Source organism: Corylus avellana, chromosome ca10 (assembly GCF_901000735.1).
Source record: "Corylus avellana chromosome ca10, CavTom2PMs-1.0".
Lineage (NCBI taxonomy): Eukaryota > Viridiplantae > Streptophyta > Magnoliopsida > Fagales > Betulaceae > Corylus > Corylus avellana.
This window is the reverse complement of record NC_081550.1, coordinates 10,839,998-10,862,134: the sequence shown is the minus strand read 5'-3', so window position 1 is coordinate 10,862,134 and position 22,137 is coordinate 10,839,998. Positions and strand designations below refer to the sequence as shown.

At 34.6% G+C, this 22,137-nt stretch overlaps 2 protein-coding genes across 2 annotated transcripts; both read left to right on the top strand.

The window, feature by feature from the left end:
• The first annotated feature begins 983 nt into the window (after positions 1-983).
• Positions 984-6,582, top strand: LOC132164016 (E3 ubiquitin-protein ligase RZFP34-like). The gene is made up of 12 exons (XM_059574424.1): positions 984-1,179; positions 1,317-1,404; positions 1,525-1,584; positions 4,771-4,803; positions 4,903-4,980; positions 5,105-5,148; positions 5,264-5,304; positions 5,395-5,477; positions 5,568-5,659; positions 5,862-5,931; positions 6,042-6,083; positions 6,163-6,582. The coding sequence occupies exons 1-12, from the start codon at positions 986-988 to the stop codon at positions 6,316-6,318; spliced, it is 981 nt and encodes a 326-aa protein (XP_059430407.1). The 5' UTR covers positions 984-985; the 3' UTR covers positions 6,319-6,582.
• Positions 6,583-11,391: 4,809 nt separating this feature from the next.
• Positions 11,392-12,678, top strand: LOC132162925 (UPF0481 protein At3g47200-like). The gene has a single exon (XM_059573135.1). The coding sequence runs from the start codon at positions 11,392-11,394 to the stop codon at positions 12,676-12,678; it is 1,287 nt and encodes a 428-aa protein (XP_059429118.1).
• Positions 12,679-22,137: the final 9,459 nt, after the last annotated feature.

The window sequence follows — 22,137 nt, the reverse complement described above, 5'->3', positions numbered from 1 at the left end:
CTGAAATTAATTAATGTGATATAAAATAAAAATAAATTTTAAATTTTTTATAAATAAAAAATGAGTAAAATTATTTATTAATACGAAGAAATGATGTTAACTCTAAATAAAAAAACACATCTCGGTCAAACATACAGGAGCCCCACCAATCCTTTCGCCACTAGTTTCAGACTCTCTCTTGGGAAGTCCAATTCTCTGTGGGCGTCTCAGACTTTCTTCTTCTGTTTTCTGACCGATTCTGTACTGCAGGCAGTGATGTCATCTCCAACTCAATCTTACTTGAGAGAAGAAGTGTTGCTATTTCTAGAATTTTTATTTTTTTAATAATTTGCTGCAATAGTTATATTAATCATTAAAAAAATTTAACAATCTCTAATAATTACGGGTTAATAAATTATAAAATAATTATAAATCTAACGTTTTTTTTCAGGAAAAATAAAATAGAAACCCGTTTCTTTTAATCGGGGCAAAGGTAAAAAGGCATTTAGACTGGGGCCCGCTTACTATTTCTGTCAATACAAGTTATACAACAATGAAAGTGGTCAAAGCTGCTGGGGATAAGGACTATAATGAACTCTGGCGTGTCGCCGCGTCAGCCGGTAAACCTTTTCCATGAATGCAGATCCGATCTTCCATCTGTCCTACTCCCATGCATACTTATGAACATGGGTCCATGTAAATCCCATATGGGAATTGTACAAGTACAACGAACAAAAGATTTTTACAGAAAGAAACAGTTGTATAATTGTATTTTCATTTAATATTTTTTCACTCTTTTAAGGAATTCGAAAAGTCGGTTGGCTCTTTCTTTTATATATATATATATATATATATATATAAAAGACCTTTGTGTTGTCCTCGTGTATACTTGTGTAATTTCTCCTATTGGAAAACCGATTCATAGTGATAGCGATAGTCAACGTGGGTGGTTTTTTATTTTTCTGCCGATGTTTTGATATTTTAGAACTCTTTCTCATAATTTCTAATGATGATTCTTTGGCTTTTCTTTCTGAATGTTGTGGGTTCAGTTCAGTGGCTCAGAGAGATAAAAAAAAGGTTTGGAAACTTAAAGAGAATGGAGAGTGAAACCGAGACTTCATTGTCTTCTCAAAGCTCAGGTATTTCTGAATTCAGTGACGAAGATGTATCTTTGATGGAACTCGGATCTGGGAATTACGGGTATGCCTCATTTTTCTGCTTTCAATTGAATCTTTTTTCTTTTCTTTTTTTGTCCTTTTAATGGGTATTTCTGAATTTGGGTCTCTTTGTTTTAGTTAATTTATTATCAAAATCTGGGTTTTTGTGTGTGTGGTCAGCTGCTCACATTATAGGAGGAGATGCAAGATCAGAGCACCCTGTTGCAGTGAGATTTTCGATTGCAGACATTGCCATAATGAAGCAAAAGTATATGCACATAAACATTATGATCCTTTACTAGTTTTTTTTTTTTTTTTCTCCTGTTTGTGATGATAATTTTTATATTTAAAACCGGGAGTTAATTGTTATTCTGTTTTACATGAGCAGAATTCCATGGAAATTGATCCTCTTGAGCAACATGATCTTCCACGCCATGAAGTTGAAAAGGTTGGCATTTTTATTATTATTTTTTATTATTTTTTACATTTTATGAATTTAAAGTAAACTGAAGGGTGCTTTGATTTAAAAAAAATGATCAATATTTTTTGCTGATTGATGTTCCTTTATGCTGCCGTGTCCCTGTGTCATGATATATTATATGAAGAAATATGTTCTGCTCTTATTGCTTCTCCTTCTTTCTTTCTTTTAGTTTCATTTTCCACTTGACGCTGCTTAATTTGAAATATTAATTGCACTGGAATTGTATCCTAAAATCTATAATTTATCTGTGCTTCCCGTGCCTGTTTGACCCCATTAGCATACATATGTTTGAGTAGAGGAAGTCACGAATTCAGAGTTGAGAATTGGATTCCTTAAAAGCTATTGCTGGCTCTCTTGTCTCCTGCACTGAGGAACTAGTGCAACCTGGACTTTTTTTTAGAGATGGATTTTGTACCAAATATAACCTCAAGTTAGTGTGTTTATGATGGTAGTCATTTCTTTTTCTGGATGTATTATGGTTGTCATATTCTTGCTCTTAAACTTCTTTGATAAAGATTCCTGGGTTGCATTGTTTCCAAATTTCGAGCTGTACTTGGATTCTGGAAACTAATATCTTGAAAAGGATTTTTGAGTTGAAGGAAGAATGATAGTAATTTGAGTCATATTGCATAGACTTTCGAAAGAAAAAGGCATATTGCATTCCATTACAGCACCTATATACTTTGACCATTTAAAGGAATAGGAATTCATTTGCATGTGGTTGTCACATTGACTACTTACTCGGTCTTTTTCTACTCTTTGATTTTCCTTTATCTCTTAATAAGTATGGATTTGCTGGTGGATCCATGGATTTTCTCCAAGTCTAGGGCAAATGTTTACACGGAGTACTCGCTGCATTCTTTTTTAAGTTTCTATTTCTGTGGTATAAAGATTGGTGATCTTTGGTTGGTGGGAAAAATACAATAAAGGTCCATAAGGTTTAAACCTTTTATCAAATCACTTCTTGAGATTTAAAATTGATCAAATCACTCTTGACTTTATGTTCCTGTATCAAATTGCTCCCTTAATGCACTTGTCTTTAGGGTTTTTAACTGAAATTGTGGCACATAGGCATTAGACTATATTAGACCCAATTAAATACTCTACGTGTACAGAAGTGCCACACCAGCTTGACATATGGCAAAAAAGAGATTATGACCGTATTTTGGAAGACGATTTTGCTACTCAAGAGCCTTATATGAAAACCCTAACCCAATGGTACAGAAATGCCAACCAAGGCCTATCAATCTCCTCATGGTGCTCTCGCAGATAGGCGATATCCTCCACACTACCAAACAAGAATCGGGCTAGTGCTAGATTCCCTGCACCATCTCCAAAACAAGGCTTCCTGTTTTACAAGCGGAAACACATAAAACATAAATCAACTACTTGATGAATAGTAAACTCATAAACATTGTAATGCTATGAACCCCTTTTAATGCAAGTCTAACATAAAACTTCACATGCAATAGTTCATAATCTTTGAAATAAGGCAGAAAATCATGCATTACATAAACATAAATGTATGTAAGAAGTCGTAATTGCATTCGATATGACCTATTTGTGTACTTAACTCACTCATGATAGGGTTTGTGCGTCTAAAAAGACATCGAGTACATTTTTGGTGCCCCATACTACACATAGCAAGCCATCCACTAGTTTTCTAACCGGGTTTGACCCCGCCCATACGTGGTTACGTTGATCACAATAGCCCTTGGATCCAGGGTAGAACTCATGCACATTACACACATCACTTTGGCAACAAAGTCAAGTCTATTTAACTAGTTTGACATGTCATAGGTTTATTTCACAAAACTTTCTCAATGTTCTACAATAGTGGTCATGACACACAATTAGCTTTTCATATTTATTACATGCATGTAAACTGAGTAAAAAATCACATAGTAATTCATTTGTAAGAGTCATATCGTCATACGTATAAAATTGGGCTCGTAACATGAATCAAGAACATTTATGATATTGTAAGAATGTACAGTTCATAACAAAATATTCATGCTCGAAAATATTAGTTTAGATTCAAGGTGAGAATTTACTCGCAAAGCTTGTAGAATTCCTCGAGGTGGTCGTTTTGGTACTCTTTGACTCCCTCCGCGTCTTTCATATTTTCTTTCTTTCAAAGGTTTTGGCCTTTTTGGGAGGCTAAATGTCTCAAATGGGGTGTCTAGGGTTTATCCTAGACCTTTAAATAAGCCGCTGCGCGCGTCTATGCTAAATTGGCTCCATTTGATTTGCATGCAAACTGTCACTGTCCGGATGGTCTTTGGATCGACCAGACGATTTGCTGATGTGGACCGTTCAAACGATGAACAAATGTCTTTTCTATTTTTCCATTACCTACCATTTAGACGATCTTTGTATGGAATTTCTTCTAAGTATTAAAATCTCAATTTCTCTTCCTTTTGGGATTTGTGACTAATTCAACTTTATTATAAACACTTTGGCACTAATTCGTGGTGTCCTTAATCCTAATTTAGTGTGAGTATTACAAATCGGGTGGCCACCAACCGCCCCATGGATTGCCCCACCAACCCACCCACGCTCTTTCTGAATGGGTGGGCTGCCCTACCCACCAATAGAGGAGGGGGTGGATCACCTTGTTGCCCCCATTACCCACTGGCAGTGGTGTGGGTCGCTCCACCCATACCCATTGCCACTACGTGAAGGCAGCGGTGGGGCAACAACTCACCCTCTTCCTTTGTTGGTGGTTGGGTCGTGCCCCCTCTGCCAAGGGGGGTGCGTTTGCCTCGACCCACCCACTCGCTCTCACAAGTGGCATAGTAGATAGGTTGCGACTCATGTCCTCTGCTAATGGATAGACAGGGTAGTGGGGCGACCCTACCCCCCTTTGTTGGTGGGTGGGACAACCCACTCATAAACGAACACCCACACCCAATGGTGGGGTTGTGACCTACCACTCCCTCTGCCACCGCTAGTGAGTGTGGGTGGGTGGCCACCCCACCACCCCTTGCCAGTGGGAGGGAGAAAGGCCTACGTATCACAGTTTCCGTTAAAAGCCCTAACAATAGGTGTACGAAGGGAGCAATTTGATTTGGTTCTCACTTCTCATGGATATGGTCTATTATGTTGCTTCTTTCACTTCTCTAAATTGTCCATGTTTTGTTCGAATTTCAGGTCATCTGCTCCCTATGCAGTACAGAACAGCATGTAAGTTCCCTGAACATGAAAGTACAAATTCAAAATTTTAGGTCAATTTTTGAGAAAGTTTTGGTGGGTATTTATCTTGTTGTCTTGCATACTAATCAGGTTCAACAGTATTGCATTAGTTGTGGTGTTTGCATGGGGAAGTACTTCTGTGCGATATGCAAGTTCTTTGATGATGATGTAAGTTTCAAAGTTTTGAGTTGGATCCACTGAAAAAAAAAATGAAGAGGGTGTCAAATGCACCTTTGGTTAGTTGCACTTTTGTATTCTGGCTTGCAAAATTCAATGTTTGTTCCTCTTTCAGACTTCAAAGATCCAATACCACTGTGATGAATGTGGAATCTGCAGGTAATTTTCATTATTCATTTACTTTTTCACCATTTCTTTAATTTTTCAATAGCTAAAATTTTTCATCTGCTTCCATCATTTTCACAAATGCTATTCCTTTTAATATATATAACAGAACTGGAGGCAAGGAAAATTTCTTCCACTGCACAAAATGTGGTAAGTGAGGGATTGGCGATTTCTTGACCATTCGCTGCTCTTTTACGTCTTCCTCACATTATAACTACCTTGCAATTTTTGTCTGATCAGAATGTTGCATTTCTAAGTTAATGGAAGATGGACATCATTGTGTGGAAAGAGCAATGCACCATGATTGCCCTGTTTGCTTTGAGGTAATGTAAAGCATTGATGTTTGATAAAAATGAAATATGAAGAAGCATTTTTTAAATTATCAGTGGGATAAGTGCTGTCTTGGTTTGCAGTTTCTGTTTGATACGCTGAAAGGGATTACTATCTTACGTTGTGGACACACAATACATCATGAATGTGTGGAAGAGATGAAGAAACATTTTCGGTAAGTGCTTATATTCACCTGAAACAATATTATAGCAGTAATAAGAACATAACACACAACTTATTCTTTAAGTAAAAATGGCATAATCTTCCTCTTTGTACTTCACTAATTTAGATTTTACTCCGGGTTGATGTGCCTACTTGTTTTTCAACTCCTCTTCGTGCGAATTCAGCTAGGGAGAATCAATTCCTTTATCTTGCAGGTACTCATGCCCCATCTGCTCGAAGTCCATCTGTGATATGTCCCTTGTGTGGGCAAAGCTTGATCAAGTGGTAAATAGAAGTCATCTCCACATTCTTGTTTTCCAAACAAAAATGAGCTTTTGCTAATAATATTGTGCTTCATGTCCTGAAGTTCTTTTAACTTTTAGCTTTTAATGCAGATTGCCTCAACTCCAATGCCTGAAATATACCGGAATAAGATGGTAAGTAACTAAGCAACAGTTTGATTCATCAATGGCAGCTGTGCCATACATCTCTGTTGAGGTTTTGTATAAAAATCAGGTCTGGATTCTCTGCAATGATTGTGGAGCAAACTCTCACCTCCCATTCCATGTTGTGGCACATAAATGCCTGAGCTGCAATTCATACAATACTAGACAGATACAAGGAGACCCGACTGCGTCCTGTACATCGAGGGTGGCCGAGCCGAGATGGTGAGCTGAGACAACAGTTGATCAAGCCGATATGCTGGTTGATCAAGAGTCTCTCAGATTATCAAACCATTCTTTTCCAGGGGGAGACAGCTCTTATTGGGCATCGTTGGTGGAATGTATAGCAAGTTATAAGGCTTGTGATCTCATGTCCTGATAGGGTGCAAAGCTTGTCTTGTCAATTTTCGATCATAAATGTCATTTTCCCTTCTTTCATTCTTTAATAGCTTTGTTTCCTTTTAGTGGTTATGAAAGAAACCAACTTAATTTTGCCTACCTGTGGACTAGTCTTCAAACTGCATTAGATTTGGAGTTTATTTGGGATTGCATAAGAAAATAGAATTATATATATATAGAAAAAGGTCGGAAGGAGCTTTAAAAAAGGCCTCATTTTCAAAAAATTTCTAAAATACAATTTTAAACCTTTTTTGAGCAAGAAAGTTCAAAACGTTATATATATATATATATATATACCAAACAGACTTGGTTTTACTTGATTTAGGAATTATTTATTTTGGTATGTCACCATGGCTTCGGCTTGTTTCGAAACATCGATCTTGATTTTAGGACTATTATTAGCGATCATCTCAAATTAATGAAGTGAATTATTTGGAGAAGAACTTATATATATATATATATATATATATGCAGGAAGTAAGAATCCACGCTGAAAAGAGCAAGTATAGAAGTACTTACTAGAGAATGACATTGCTCTTCATGACTACATTGTTTGTTGTTGTATTAACTATTTGTTTTGAATAACTGCACATAAAATGCATATTGTGAGTATCTCTAGCAAGGGTTTTCATTTTAACTACTTAAAATACAATTTTTTTTTTTTTTTTTTTCATTTTAGCTATTAGTTTTTCACTACACACTTCAACAGAACATCTATTTTAACTATCTACTCTAAGAGCATTTTCAGCAGAAATAGGCAAAATAGTTATTGAAAAAGTACACACTTTTAATTTAGCTACTCATTTTTTCATACACACTTCAACAGATTTTCTATTCTACTCCTTATTTTCTTTAAATATTATTTTGTGTGGGAGAGTATAAAAGAAAGAGGAGGAGAGAGAGAGAGAGAAAGGGAGAGAAAATATATTAATAAACAAAGTTTATAGTGTGAATAGTGAACAGCAAAATGGTTATATGCTGAAAATGAAAAAAATGCTAATAATAATTAAATCTAACTACTAGAAATGATTTGTCTATTCTTCTAGAAATGCTCTAATTAAATATATTTTTTTATTTTTTTATCATTTCCATTTCGTCTCCCATAAAGAGAGAGAGAGAGAAAGGAAAGAGAAGATTTAAAAAATAGATAGAAAGAGAAAATATAATAAAATATTACTTATAAGTTTGAAAGTTTATTTTACCAACTGTTGAGAAAATTTCTATTTTACAATGACTGTTGGAGTAAGAAAATAAGGCATAGTAACTAAATTTAGCTAAAAAACTAATTTACAAGAACTGCCGAAAATGCTAAAATTAAATAACTAACATGATATAGTTATTACTAAGACTGGGTAGTAATGGATATCAATTACTAGTAATAAATAAACAAAAAGTTGGGAGTAATGGCTAGCAGCGATTGGGGAATAATGACTACTAGTCTAAAAAACCAACAAGATTTATATGGTAGGAAGTAACAGCTTCCAAATCAAATGAGAAGGGGTGAAAGAAGATAAAATCTAGGATTCAAACCAATCAGCTACTACAATGCATATATAATCATACATTCATTATATTTGCTATTATATTGCTTTCAATAAACCTACACTCTTTTCACCATTGTTGATGATTACTAGACCATCTATTGTGTGCTTGATGTATATATATATATATATATATATATATATATATATATATAATAACACAATGTGTCCTTTTATTTAATGATATGGCTGTCTATAATTAGTAAAATGATTAAACAAAAAATATGATTTGTCAATATAATTATAAGTAGTTGACTTGTTAACCATACAATCTTAATTATTTTACTATTTAGAAGAAAGTTCACATACCCTTCTCAAACTACCAGCCAATTGATAATGTGCTCCCAAACTTTTAATTGTGACAATGTCTCCTCTCAGACTAACAAAACATTGTCAATGTCTTCCACAAGGGACAAGGCTAATAAAAAGATAAAAATACCCATATAGATTTTTCAATAAGACAAAAATAACCCTATAAATTTTTTTAAAAAAATAATAATTAATTTTTTTTAAACGAAAATTTTTATTTAAAAAAAATATAAAACAAAAATTACAAAAAAGAAGAAGATAATTTTCAATTTTCATAAAAAGAAATTGAAATTTTTATTTTTTTTTCTTATAAAAAGGAATTTTTTTTTTTTTTTTTTAAAACAAATTTGGGCACCACTTGAATTATATATATATTTAGGCTCTTTTTTTAGAAGTTTTAGTGTTTCTTGTTTTTATTTTACTAAGGATAGTTTGGTCATTGGGAGGAATATTGACAATGTTTTAGTAGTTTGGGAGAGGACATTGTCACAATTGAAAATTTAAAAGACATTATTAATTAGGTGATAATTTGATGGAGGTATATGGACTTTTCCTTACTATTTATTAACTGTCACATAGTTTTGTATCATTGTATGAAAATTGTAATAAAAAAACTTTCCTTGTTTTGTTTTTCTTTCATTTCCCTGAACTTTTTCGCACATGCGTGCATGGGGCATGGTAATTGGCAACACGTGCATTTTCCTATGTTAATAATATTGTACGCATTTTCCTATGGTAATTGGCACCACTTGCACCACGTGCATTTTCCTATGTTAATAATATTGTATGCATTTTCCTATGGTAATTGGCACCACTTGCATTTTCCTATGTTAGAACGCGAACATACTGCATCAATAGCGATGCAAAGATTCGGATGGAAAGTCGGTTTTGGGCAATTATCTTAACATCTTGGGCCAATAATATTACTCTAACTTGACTTACTGTTTTACTTGGTCAATGGACACATTATATATATATATATACGGAATCAGAAATTTGAGTGAGGGAACAAAAAAAAAACATAATTTTTAAGGTTTTAACTCATAAAAAAAATAATAATTATAGATGAATATTTTGAATTTTTGGGGAACTTAAGCCTCCGATCCTTGTGCTAAATTTGCCCCTGAAATAAGAAAGGTGTGAAAAATTAGATTTTATCCTCTTAACTAGCCATTTTACTATTATTGGTAGAAAAATAAAATAAACAAGAAGTCTTTTAAGTTACATTTCTCACAACTCTTTTGACACTATAAAAGAAGTGCAGCCTTGTGCATCGTGAAAAATTGCAGTCTTATTCAAGTATAATAAGCAAAAGACAACTACTTTTCACGTTGCACAAGAAGTGCAGCCTTGTCCCTAGTGGATAAATCTAATATAATAAGCAAAAATAAATAAAAGACTTTAAGTGGGTGAAATAGTAATTTAGAGGGATAAAAAGTGAAATATAAGGGGTAATAGTGGACTTAAGAGTGTGTTTACTAAAGGACTTGAAAAATGAAGTGGACTGAAAATGTAGCAGATTTAAATGATGTGAAAAAAAAAAAAAAAAGAGAGGATGTTTGGCAATGATTTTTTTATTTGAATAGTAATAAAAAGTGATTGATGTGATGTAAAAAATAAAAATATTGAAATTAATTTTGAGAGGAATAGTATTTTTTTTTTTTTTCGAGTCCTTTGCAAACCCAGCGTAAATGCGTAAAATAGTATTTTGAAGGAGTTTTAAAAAATTTTGTGTCCCCCAACCGTGTACGTTGTTCCACCCCAGTTAATATATATGCTGAGCTGTTTCGCACATGCATGGTCTTCCATTTCCATTAATAAAAAGGGAGCACTTGCTCCAAACTTGTACTGCAAAACGGACCTTGACTCATGACTATGGTCATTTAGTTGCCAACTTTCCTGGGAACAAAGATTGAGGTATGGGGATCCTTTTATCTCCTTGTCTTTTATTTTGTTTTGTTTTCCTTTCCTTTTTTTTTTTTTTTTTTTTTTCTCTCTTTTGATCATTCCTGAAGAAAGAATTTTAACAGGGAAAAAGAGAACAAAAAACATTTTGATATTTCTTTTGATGGGTTTATATGAACTTTTCTTGCAGGATATATCCTTAAGGTAGGTTGGAACTTCACTATAGGAACCAAAACATCAGTATCTAAGAGCAGTGGAACTGGTAAGAAGTTTGCAATTGATATTTGGTATGTGATTTTAATGCCACGTATTTTTCCTTTGATTTGGTTCCACTTGAAGTTGTCAACTTGTCATGCCATATTTCTTACCGAAACTTCACTTAATCTTTCTAAATTTTCATCACTTTTATAATTACTCTCTCAAAGTTCAAAAACTCTTAATTTAGTGTATTGAACTTTCAATTTTTTGCAATATTACCTATCCGTTAGGTTTTTCCGATAAATCATAACGGAGGAGAGTCAAAATGACTAGAATACCCCACATTTTGCATTTTTTTTTTTTTAAAAAAAAAAAAATCAAAGATTCAAGTGCATGTTGGTCGGGATTTAACAGAATTTGCAAAAATATCAACACTTAAAATCTCTTTGCGACTTTTTTTTTTTTTAATAAAAAATGGGATTATTTTTGAAATTTTGACAGGATTTAATAGAAAAGCTTAACAAAATGATGACATGGCAAAAAATTAGTAATTTGACACATTAAATTAAGAGTTTATGCACTTTAGGAAAATAGTTGCAAAAGATTTTCAACGGATTAAGTGAAGTTTCCCCTATTTTTTATTAACAAAATCAAAGCAATTTTCTTTCAAAAGTAAAGAAGATAATTACCAATATATACGTTCTTCTCATTCATATTAAGGGCAAAATAAACCCTATACCATAGGCTACCATGAGCTTAGAAAACCTTATTTTTGTTAGTCTCACAAACTCATGCTCTTGTTTGGGAAAATGTTACTCTCATATTCTTATAAGTTGATGTTTTTCTCTATTCATTTTTAAGAGAATTGTGCCTAAAGTATTTCCTTTCTTTATTTTTCTCTTTGTTTTGGTTATTCACGAAGAAACAACTTTAGGAGGTCAAGTAAGAAGATGGACCAGAACCAAAATATGGATATAGTTCCTCTAGAAGAAACTTATACATTTGATGTTGAACACTTGGTATCTTCGTTAGAAGAAACAATGTCCCAGGATTTGTGCTTGTCACCTAATCGCTGCATCTTCAAAACTCCAATCGCACTTTACAGGCAAAATGAAAAGGCTTATATTCCCAATGCATTTTCGATTGGGCCTCTCCATCATGGAAACCCAATTTTGAAAGCTACAGAAACAATTAAAGCTAAATATTTACAAAGCCTTCTCAAAAAATCAAGGTCTCCAAATACAATGCTGGGAGATATGATCAATTACATCAAAGCTTTCGAGGGAGAAGCTCGTGAATGTTATGCTGGACCCATTCATTATAGCTCAGAAGAATTTGTGAAAATTTTGGTAATTGATAGTTGCTTTATTATTGAGCTATTCCACAAGAATGATGATGAATGCGAGAAAGAAGTAGAAAATGACCCTATTTTTAGCACGCCTAGTATGCTTGAAGTTCTAGACCATGACTTGATATTGCTAGAAAACCAAGTACCTTGGAAGATACTTGAGCGTTTGTTCAGCATGAGCATCGGCCCTATATGCAAGAAGACCCTAATTCAACTTGCCATTAAATTCTTTCGTAACATATTCTCGTTCAGGGTATCTCATCAACTTCGAGACATCAAACATATTCATGACCTGTTTAAAAAATTGTTGGTTTCATCAATTGAAGTAGACAAATTAGGAAAGAAAATGCCATACAGATGGGAACCCGTGCCTTCTGCTACGCGTCTCCTAGAAGCTGGAATCAAATTCAGAAAGAGCAAGTCTACAAATATGTTTGGCATAAAATTTAGCAATGGTGTCCTCGAAATTCCTCAAATAAGAATTCATGAGATCACAGAAACATTTATCAAGAATCTCATCAGCTTTGAGCAATGCTACCCCAAAGGCGATGATATGATCACTTCCTATGCCATACTCCTCGACAACCTCATTGACACTACTAAGGACGTGGAGATACTTCGTGAAAGAAATATCCTTTCTATCTGCTTGAATCCAGAGGATGCGGTCCAATTCTTCAACAAGCTTTACCACACCACTTGTGTTAAGAGCTTCCATTACGTACCTCTTTGCAGGGAATTAAATGAACATTGTCAAAAGAGATGGCCTAGATGGCGAGCACTACTTGTGCGCAGGTATTTCAACACTCCATGGGCTGGTCTTTCCACAGTAGCAGCTGTTACCCTGCTCATCCTCTCCTTCTTACAAACTTTATTCTCTATTAAAAAATAAATCTCGTGAAGCTTTATGTAATTGGTTAGTTACGGTTGTTCCTATGTTTGTCTTTATGTTGGTTTGTCTTGTTTTTTATTATGTTTGTTTGTCTTATTAGTCTGTATTAATGTTGTGTTAAATTAGAGAGTTTGTGGATTGTAAAAATATTCCTACTTGTAATCGCAATAAGCAAATCAGAGCACCTTCCATTGCTTTAACCTTTTTGGGTTCGGGTGCATTGCTTTTTTTGGTAGATAAACTCCTAGTTGCTCTTCTTTTCCTGTAGTTGTAGGTAAATATTTCTTCTTTCCTTTTTTATTTTTTCTCTCTAGAAGTTTGACATTTTTAACAGTAGAAGTGTTAGCTAACATGCATCTTCTCAATGCAAGAAATTCCGTAACTTTTAAACCTTAACAAAGCTTGTCTTGTCAATTTTTTATCATAAATGTCATTTTTCCTTCTTTAATTCTTTAACAGCTTTGTTTCCTTTTAGTGGTTAAGAAAGGAGGCAACCTCTTGCTTTTATCTTCCCCCCGGGACAGGGTGGGGGTAATTGAAGGAGGTACAACCAACTTAATCTTATCAAGCTATGGGCTAAAGTTTTCAAACTGCATTACATTTTTGAGTTTATTTGGGTTTGAATTAGGAAATATAATTTTTGTTTATAGAAAATGTCTGAAAGAACTTTAAAAAAGAAACCTCATTTTCAAACTTTTTTTCAAAATGCAATTTTAAACTTTTTAGAGCCAAAAACTTAAATAAGTGTTTTTTTTTTTTTTTTTAACCAAACAAACTTATAGGGTTTGAAATTACGTTAAAGAGGGTAAAAAATACTTTTAATACCTAGAAAGTTATGGCAAACAAAAAGCTGGCATGTTTGGTAAAAAATTTTAAAAGTACTTTCGACTTTTTTATTCAAAAATGGTCAAAATGCACTTTTGTGATAGATTTAAAATATATATATTTTTTATTCTAAAAAGCTCTTTTTGACTTTAAAAACTCTACTTCCCTACGCAATTTTAAACATGCTCTTAATTAGCTTTACTTGAAGCAATTGTTTATGTAATAAAAATACTTTTACCATATGTTAGTCAAATGTCACAATGAACTTGAGCATGTTTTGAATTGTGTTTGAGAAATAGAGTTTTTAAGTCAAAAAGTGTGTTTTTGACAAAAGCTTCATTTTTAAGTTTTGTCAAATATGTTTTGTCAATTTTTAGGCTTTTTTGACCCTTAAAAGCACTTTTAATTTTTTTTTTACCAAAAGGATACTTTTTTATTCAAATAGACTTTTAGAATGTTAAACGCACTTTTAAACCTCTCAAATGCACGTTCAAACATGCCCTTAGTAATTGTGCTTGCTATATTCAAAATATGTCCTCTATAGCCAGCACTAGATGATGTGCTTCAAAAATATTTCTCTAATGGAAGCTATCCATGTACACTGTACAAAAAGGCACCCAAATATTTCCTAGTTTCAGACCAGCTACAAAAGAAAAGCTGGAAAAACTAAGAAATGCATATACGTACAATTGATAAAAGAGTCACCGCCAAGATTGTGAGATATAATACAACGAAGTCAATGTATTTTGGCATTTCCTTTACAGCACAAAGGCTCCATAAGATGAAAGCCAATGGAACAGGGATATAGAAGCTTCAAATCAACTGGAAGGAGCAAAAAAAAAGCATTTTCGCTTGAGATTCTCTAAAGGGCATAAGATCCCATCCCCAATGCTCAAAACACAATATGCAGTAAATATAATAAATGAAATACTGCAAGAATAATAATCTCAAATCCACCAAAAGAGATAAATCATTCACATGTCAACGATACAAGATTTTGTTGACAAAGTGGAAATCTTTTAAATACATCAAAGGTAAAACTATTTTAGGACAGTCAAACTCAATAAATCACTTCACTATAAAAGATCAATGTAAACTTAAAATACTCAATGTAAACAACAACAAGCTCATCTACTTCCACTTCCCACTCGAACATCTTCTATAAGTGACTTACTTACCGACCCACTGGTAGACTTCAAGCAGTTGAAGGATTTGTATGGTGTGGTTTGAACAACAAATTCTAAGAGCAAGAAAGATACAAGAAAAATGTTAGGGGTATCAAATCTTTTACTAAGAGACGGATACCAAAATGATATTGGTCAATTGTTATAGGGAAAAAATGCTTCAAAAGTTCCTAAATTTTAGGGTTAAATAATCTTTTGGTACCTGGGTTTTAACACCTTTATTTTTTCCCACTTAGGTTTCTTTTTGTGTTATAAATGATACCGAGGTTATGGCTAAATACTGAAATGATACCTCCATCTATCTTTTGTTAATAAAACTAACGAATTTTCACCCTTTTTTGCAATTATGGGTGATTCGGCCACCTCCACTTTTGGCCAATGGGGGTGGCTGAAGCTATTGGGCCTAATCGGTGGAAATCTATTAGTTTTATTAACAGAATATGAACGGATGTGCCATTTCTGTATTTAGTCATTAAAAGAGTTCTTAGAGAACGTGATTTTGCGGAATGATTTGTGCTGCTTTCTCATTAAGATTAAATAGAATAGAAAATACAAATATAATCCATCACCAACTTTGATAACATAAGTTGATGTGAATTCAAAAACTAATAACATAATCCTAACATAAGACTTAATACTAATATGAAATTAATAACAAGAGAACAAGAGAAGTAGAATGCAAATAGATGACTTAAAGATAAGGAAAGAGATGTAGTAAGACTAGAAGACTTCAGCAGTAACAGAAACTTCAGGGACTTCTTCAGCAATATGTTTAACATGCCCCCTCAAGCTAAAAGGGGATGAAATCACTTGGAGCTTGGTCTTGAGATAAAGGAATCGAGCTGAAGATAAACCTTTTGTAAAAACATCTGCAATTTGGTCGGCTGTGGAGATGAAAGATACTATGATGTCTCAGTTGATGACTTTTTCTCTGATGTAGTGATAATCAACTTCGATATGCTTTGTTCTAGCATGATAAACCGGATTGGCAGCCAAGGATAGTGCACTTACATTGTCACACCAGACAACTGGAGCCTTTGGAAGAGGAATTTGTATCTCTTGAAATAACATTTGTAACCAAAACAGCTCAGTAGTAGTAATTGCGAGCGATCTATACTCAGCCTCTGTGCTTGATCTTGAGACCACAGGTTGTTTCTTTGAACTCCAAGAGATTAAGCAATTACCAAGAAAAATTGCAAAGCCAGAAGTGGATCTCCTATCATCTGGACAGCCAGCCCAATTAGAATCACAAAAGGCATCAGTTGAAGGTTTGTGCGGGAGTAAAACAAGCCATGATGGAGGGTGTTCTTGAGGTATCTAAGAACTCTCTTAGCTGCTGACCAGTGAGTAACATTTGGATGATGCATATGTTGACAAAGCTGATTCACAGAAAAAACTATATCAGGTCGAGTTAGAGTGCAGTATTGAAGAGCACCTACTACACCTCTATACTCAAAAGGATCAAGCAGGGACTCTCCATTCAAGCTAGACAACTGAGAACCAGATGAGCATGGGGACTTTGCAGGCTTTGCTTCTGTCATCTTGGTTCTATGAAGGATGTCAGTAACATATTTTGCTTGACAGAGATGAAGCTCTGTAGAGCTTCGAGTAACCTGTATGCCAAGAAAGAAACTTAGAGAGCCTAAGTCTTTAACAGGAAATTCCTGCTGCATTTGCCCAATAATCTTAGTAATCAACTGAGGATGTGTCCCTGTAATAATTATATCATCCACATATATCAACATAAAAACTTTAATGTTGCCAGTGAGAAAAATAAATAAAGAAGTGTCAACTAGAAAGGCAGTGAAGCCTATATCAAGTAAGTAGCAAGACAATCTATGAAACCAGGCTCGAGGGGCTTGTTTGAGACCATAGATTGCCTTTTGCATTTTGCACACCATTTTAGGATTCTCCTTGTCAACAAAACCCTTTGGTTGTTCCATATACACTTCCTCATTGAGAGAGCCATGAAGAAATGCATTAGAGATGTCCAACTGTCTAATTACCCAGTTGAAATGGACTGCCAAAGCTAGTATAATTCTGATGGTGGAAGGTTTTATGACTGGACTGAAAGTCTCAGTGTAATCAACTCCAGAGGTTTGTTCAAAACCCTTTGCAACCAGTCTAGCTTTAAATCTGTCTACTGCACCATTAGACTTCCTTTTGATCTTATACACCCATTTGTTATGAAGAACATGTTGGTGAGGTGGCCGAGGGCACAAAGTCCATGTTTTGTTGGAGAGAAGTGCCTTAAATTCAAGATTCATGGCATCTTGCCACCTGGGATCAAGAGCAGCTTTACTATAGCAAGTTGGTTCTGACTCGGGTAACACAGTATGAAAACTAAGTAGTGGATATCTAAAGGAGAACATCTTGTAGTCAGAAAAGGTTTTAGGTTTAAGGTTTCCTGTTCTAGACCTAGTAGTCATTGTGTGAGATGGTTGAAGATGAGATTGGGCAGTAGTTATTGAGGTAGGGTTTGGTGCTACAGAAGTGGATGAGTGTTGATCTATTGAGGGTGGATTTGAGAGGAGATGTGACCTAGATCTGGTAAGCACAGGATGCGATGGCTGAATATCTTGGGTTGCTGCAGTAGCAGCTGGTTCATCAACAGGAATGATTGGTGCAGTAGGTGATGAGTTAGTAGTGGGAGGAGGTTGAGTGGCAAAAGGAGTATTTGCTGATGAGCTTGGACAGGGGTTAGTATTGAAAGTAGACAAAACAGGTAAAGGGAAAGGAGAATCACCTTGTGCATGTAGCTTGGAAGGAAATTGTGCAGCTGCAAGATCCTTAGCTGGAAAAGAAGTCTCATCAAACACAACATGTCTTGATAGGTAAGCTTTGTTTGTAACTGGATCAAGACATTTATAACCGGCATAGTTGTAACCTAAAAAGATACAAGGCTTAGATCTATACTCAAGTTTGTGGGCATTATAGGGCCAGAGCAATGGGTAGCATAAGCAGCCAAAGACTCTAAGTCTTTGGTAGTCAGGAGCTTTAGAATAGAGTTTAGAATAGGGAGACATATTTTGAAGAGTGGGTGTAGGCAACCTATTAATGACAAACACTGCAGTAAGAAAAGAATCAACCCAATATTTATTTGAGAGGTGAGAGTGGGCTAATAAGGTTAAACCGGTTTCAAGAAGGTGTCTTAGTTTTCTTTCGGCAAGACCATTTTGAAGGGAAGTATAAGGGCAGCTTTTTCTATGTTCAATTCCATTGTTTTTTAGGAAAGTTTGGAAGAGATGGGATGTGAACTCTCCTCCTCCATCAGATTGGATTGCTTTAATGGATGTAGAGAATTGTTTTTCAACTAGAAGTTTAAACTTGAGGAATGTATCATAGGTTGCTGATTTTGTGTGTAGGGGATAGATCCAGGTGAATCTTGAAAAATCATCCACAAAAATAATATAATATTTGTATCCACTGATTGACAGTACTAGAGAGGTCCAGATGTCAGTGTGAATAAGTTGAAGAGGAAATAAAGAGACACGGGTAGATGGAGAAAAAGCTTGTTTCTTACTTTTACCCAATTGGCAGGAACCACAAAGCAAATTTTTGTTGAAATTTGAATCTGAAACATAATTTGAATGCGAAATAGGTAAATTGTTATCTCGAACAACTCGAGTAACTACATCATTAGATGGATGACCTAACCTAAAATGCCATACTAAGGATGATGTTCTTATTCCTAATAAAGCTATAAAAGACTTGTTATTGTTGTTGTGAGACTTCCTACCCAGCTTGAGAGGATACATGCCATTCTCACTCTTCCCTTCCAAGAGGATTGCCTTTGTCTGAAGATCAATGATAAAAAAATGAGATGAGGTTAGAATAAAGTAGCAAGAATTATCTACACAAAAGCGTTGAATTGAGACTAGATTTGCAGTTGATTCAGGACAGTGTAAGACATTATTCAATTTAAAACTAGAATTAGAATGAGGGGCTTGAAGAGTGGTAGAACCAGAATTTTCTATGGAAAGAGCTGTACCATTCCCCACGGCAACAATGTCATGTTGTTGAAAAGGTTCCTGAACATTAAGGTTCTCCAAGTCTTGAGTAATATGTGTGTTGGCGGCACTGTCAGCGAACCATTGAGGGTCTTCAAAGGCATTGTTGGATTGCGCCACCATTGCTGCCAATTGAGGAGGAGGGTGTCTTCCTTGATAGGAGTAATCCATCCTATAGTAGCAATCTAGTGCTTGGTGATTGACTCTTCCACATATTTGACATGGCATGCGAGATGGCTGACTAGTGCTAGGAGTTGGCAACAAAGCAGGTGTATTATTGTACCTTGGAGTAGGAGCATAAGTAGGAGTGTTGTACCTTGGTGCAGGGGAATAAGGAGACCTTGGACCAGGAGGCCTGCTGTACCTTGGTGCTGTGGTGAATGCAGGGGCAGCAACAAAAAATTTGGCAGCAGGGGGTCTAGAACTGAAATTTCTGGGAGGATACCCACCACGGTTCTTGGATGATTTCTGACCTTGTTTCTGTGTAAACAAGACAAAGGCTGAAGTGTCAACTGTTGAGGCTTGTTGTTGATTGATCAATGTTTCATGATTGATGAGTTCTTCTTGGAAATCATCAAGAGAGAGTTGTTTCTCTCGGGTTAGGAGGGAGACAGTGGTGACAAAGCTGTTGAAGGAGGGATTGAGGCCATTGAGAAGGAATGAGATGAGGTCCTCATCAGAGATAGGTTTTCCCACAGTAGCTAGTTGATCAGACCATACTTTGGCTGATTGAATGTAGTCTGAGCAGGTCAAGGAGCCTTGGTGAAGACTCAGTAATTGTCTTTTGAGATTGGCAATTCGAGACCTAGAATCATTAGCAAACGTGGTTGCTAGGGCTGACCAGACTTGTTTGGAAGTATCAAGTCCATAAACTGTGGACAAGACCTTCTCAGATAATGTGACATTGATCCAACTTAGGATGCATTGATCCTTTCTATTCCAGATGGTGAATTCTCGATTGAGGGTTTCTTTACCATTGTCATCAGTGATAAATTAAGCAGGGCATGGTTCGGTTCCATCCACGATGCCTAATAATTCATGGGTGCGCAGGATAGGCATGAATTGAGTTTTCCAACCAAGATAGTTTGGACCTTCAAGCTTTCCATTGAATTAAGAAAGGGTAGGTGGGGAAAAAGAAGGAGCAGAAAAGGAGGTATTGACTGCCATAGAAGAGTTGTTTGTGTGATGCAGAAGAAGAAGAGAAAAGAAAAGACAGCAGCTTAAGAAAGAAGAGCTATGGGGCGTATGCCTATAATGGCTCTGATACCATAAAAGAGTTCTTAGAGAACGTGATTTTGCGGAATGATTTGTGCTGCTTTCTCATTAAGATTAAATAGAACAGAAAATACAAATATAATCCATCACCAACTTTGATAACATAAGTTGATGTGAATTCAAAAACTAATAACATAATCCTAACATAAGACTTAATACTAATCTGAAATTAATAACAAGAGAAGTAGAATGCAAATAGATGACTTAAAGATAAGGAAAGAGATGTAGTAAAACTAGAAGACTAGAGATGTAGTAAGACTAGAAGACTTCAGCAGTAACAGAAACTTCAGGGACTTCTTTAGCAATATGTTTAACAGTCATAACCTAAGTATCATCTATGATATTAAATGAAACACATGTGAAAAAAATAAAAGCGTTAAAACCCGGATACTAAAATGATATTTAATCCTAAATTTTATCAATTTACTTCCCAAGGTTAAAACCATTTTCAAATAAATCACGCTCCGTTAAATTTCTAATGGAAGGGTGTCTCCTTTAATTAAAAATTTTAAAAATAAAATTATAAATGTAAATGTAAATATCAAATTAAAAAGTGAAAGTGTTGAATTGAGGATCACGTGAACCACATAGCAAAGTAAAAAAGCATCGTCCCCAACAGAGAATGTTTGCTCGCTATTCCATGCATAAACAGTGCATGATGTACGACTATAAAAACAAAAAGGAAAAAACTAGCACTCAATTTTACAATATCATTCTTGAGCTAAATATTACATCAATTTGTCCCCTAAATTATCAAAAATTCACAATGTATCCCAAATAGCAAAAATATCATTAAAAAAAAATAAACAATTTTATTTTATTTTTTAAAAAAATGGGAATCAAGATGATTTTCGCTACATCCGCAACAATTTGGGGATGACCAAATGGTTAGAGGAGGATGATACACTCACCCTTGATTTGACCAAAGAAAGTGGTCAAACCACCCCATTTAGCAAAACCGGTACTCATTAATCATATGCATGTAACTATTTTTTTTGACGCTTAGATGAATTTTATTATAAAAAAATATGCATAGGATAAATAGGTCGTAAACAAGTCATATCAAGTACCTATTTTGCTAGCCCTTAACACCCACATGTGTATTAGAATCTCACCTTGTATTGGACAAATGAAACTAGAATGGACCATGGCTCCCCTATATGTAGTTAATATATTTATAATTACAAAATTTTCTTAAAATATTTATAAAATTGATACTTGGCCCTTCACTTAAATTTCTAGCCCCTCCCCAATTAGAATAGAAAAATCATCCTTTCTGTCATGGACCTTGGCTGTGTTTGGCAAAAGGTCGGAACGGGCTGGAGCCAAAAATCAAAAAAATTATTTTCAAAATTAACTCTAACATTCTTAATTTTTACATCACATCAATCACTTTTTATTAATATTCAAATAAAAAAATTACTACAAAATAATTTTTTTTTTCATTTTTTTTATATAAAATATTCTTATTTTTTTCTATCATATTAATCAAATCTTGCTACAGTATCATTCAAATCCCTTTTTCCATTCCATTATCAAACACAACCAAATGCTTCTCTAGCCTACATTTTAGGTTTGCCCAATGTTGAGTACTTAAAGACAGTCGTCAGCCTCCCAAGGCTTCCTCTCCCCTGCCCTCACAAAAGCTCATTAAAAGCGACAAAAGCTATTCAAAAGCAACAAAATACACAGATCCACATCATATCCAATTTCTTTGTCCAAAAAATTGCACAAAAATAAAGAAAGGGTTAACGAGGTAAAATGCCCATACGAAGAGCCTTGTTCGGACACAGCTTCTAAAACCCCAACTCATATCAGATTTTTTTTACAATTTTACAATTTCTCAAATTATAAAATTTAAGTCGTTTCTTAGCATCTAAGGGTCCATTTGGTTTGCGAAATAGAACCCTGAAATAAAATGGCTATTCCTATATGATAGTCATTCTTTTATTTGGTAAGGGTCTGTTCCTATGAATAGTTATTCCCGTAAAAATCACTAATCTATTACACAAAGGAATAGTTATTCCTCTAAAATATTAAATTAATAGCTTTTTCTAAAGAAATTGACAAGATTTTTTTTTTTTTTTTTAAAAAAATAAAAATAAAAACCATTTATTTATTTATTTTTTAATTTTCTCTCAAAATTAAAAATAAAAACAAAAAAC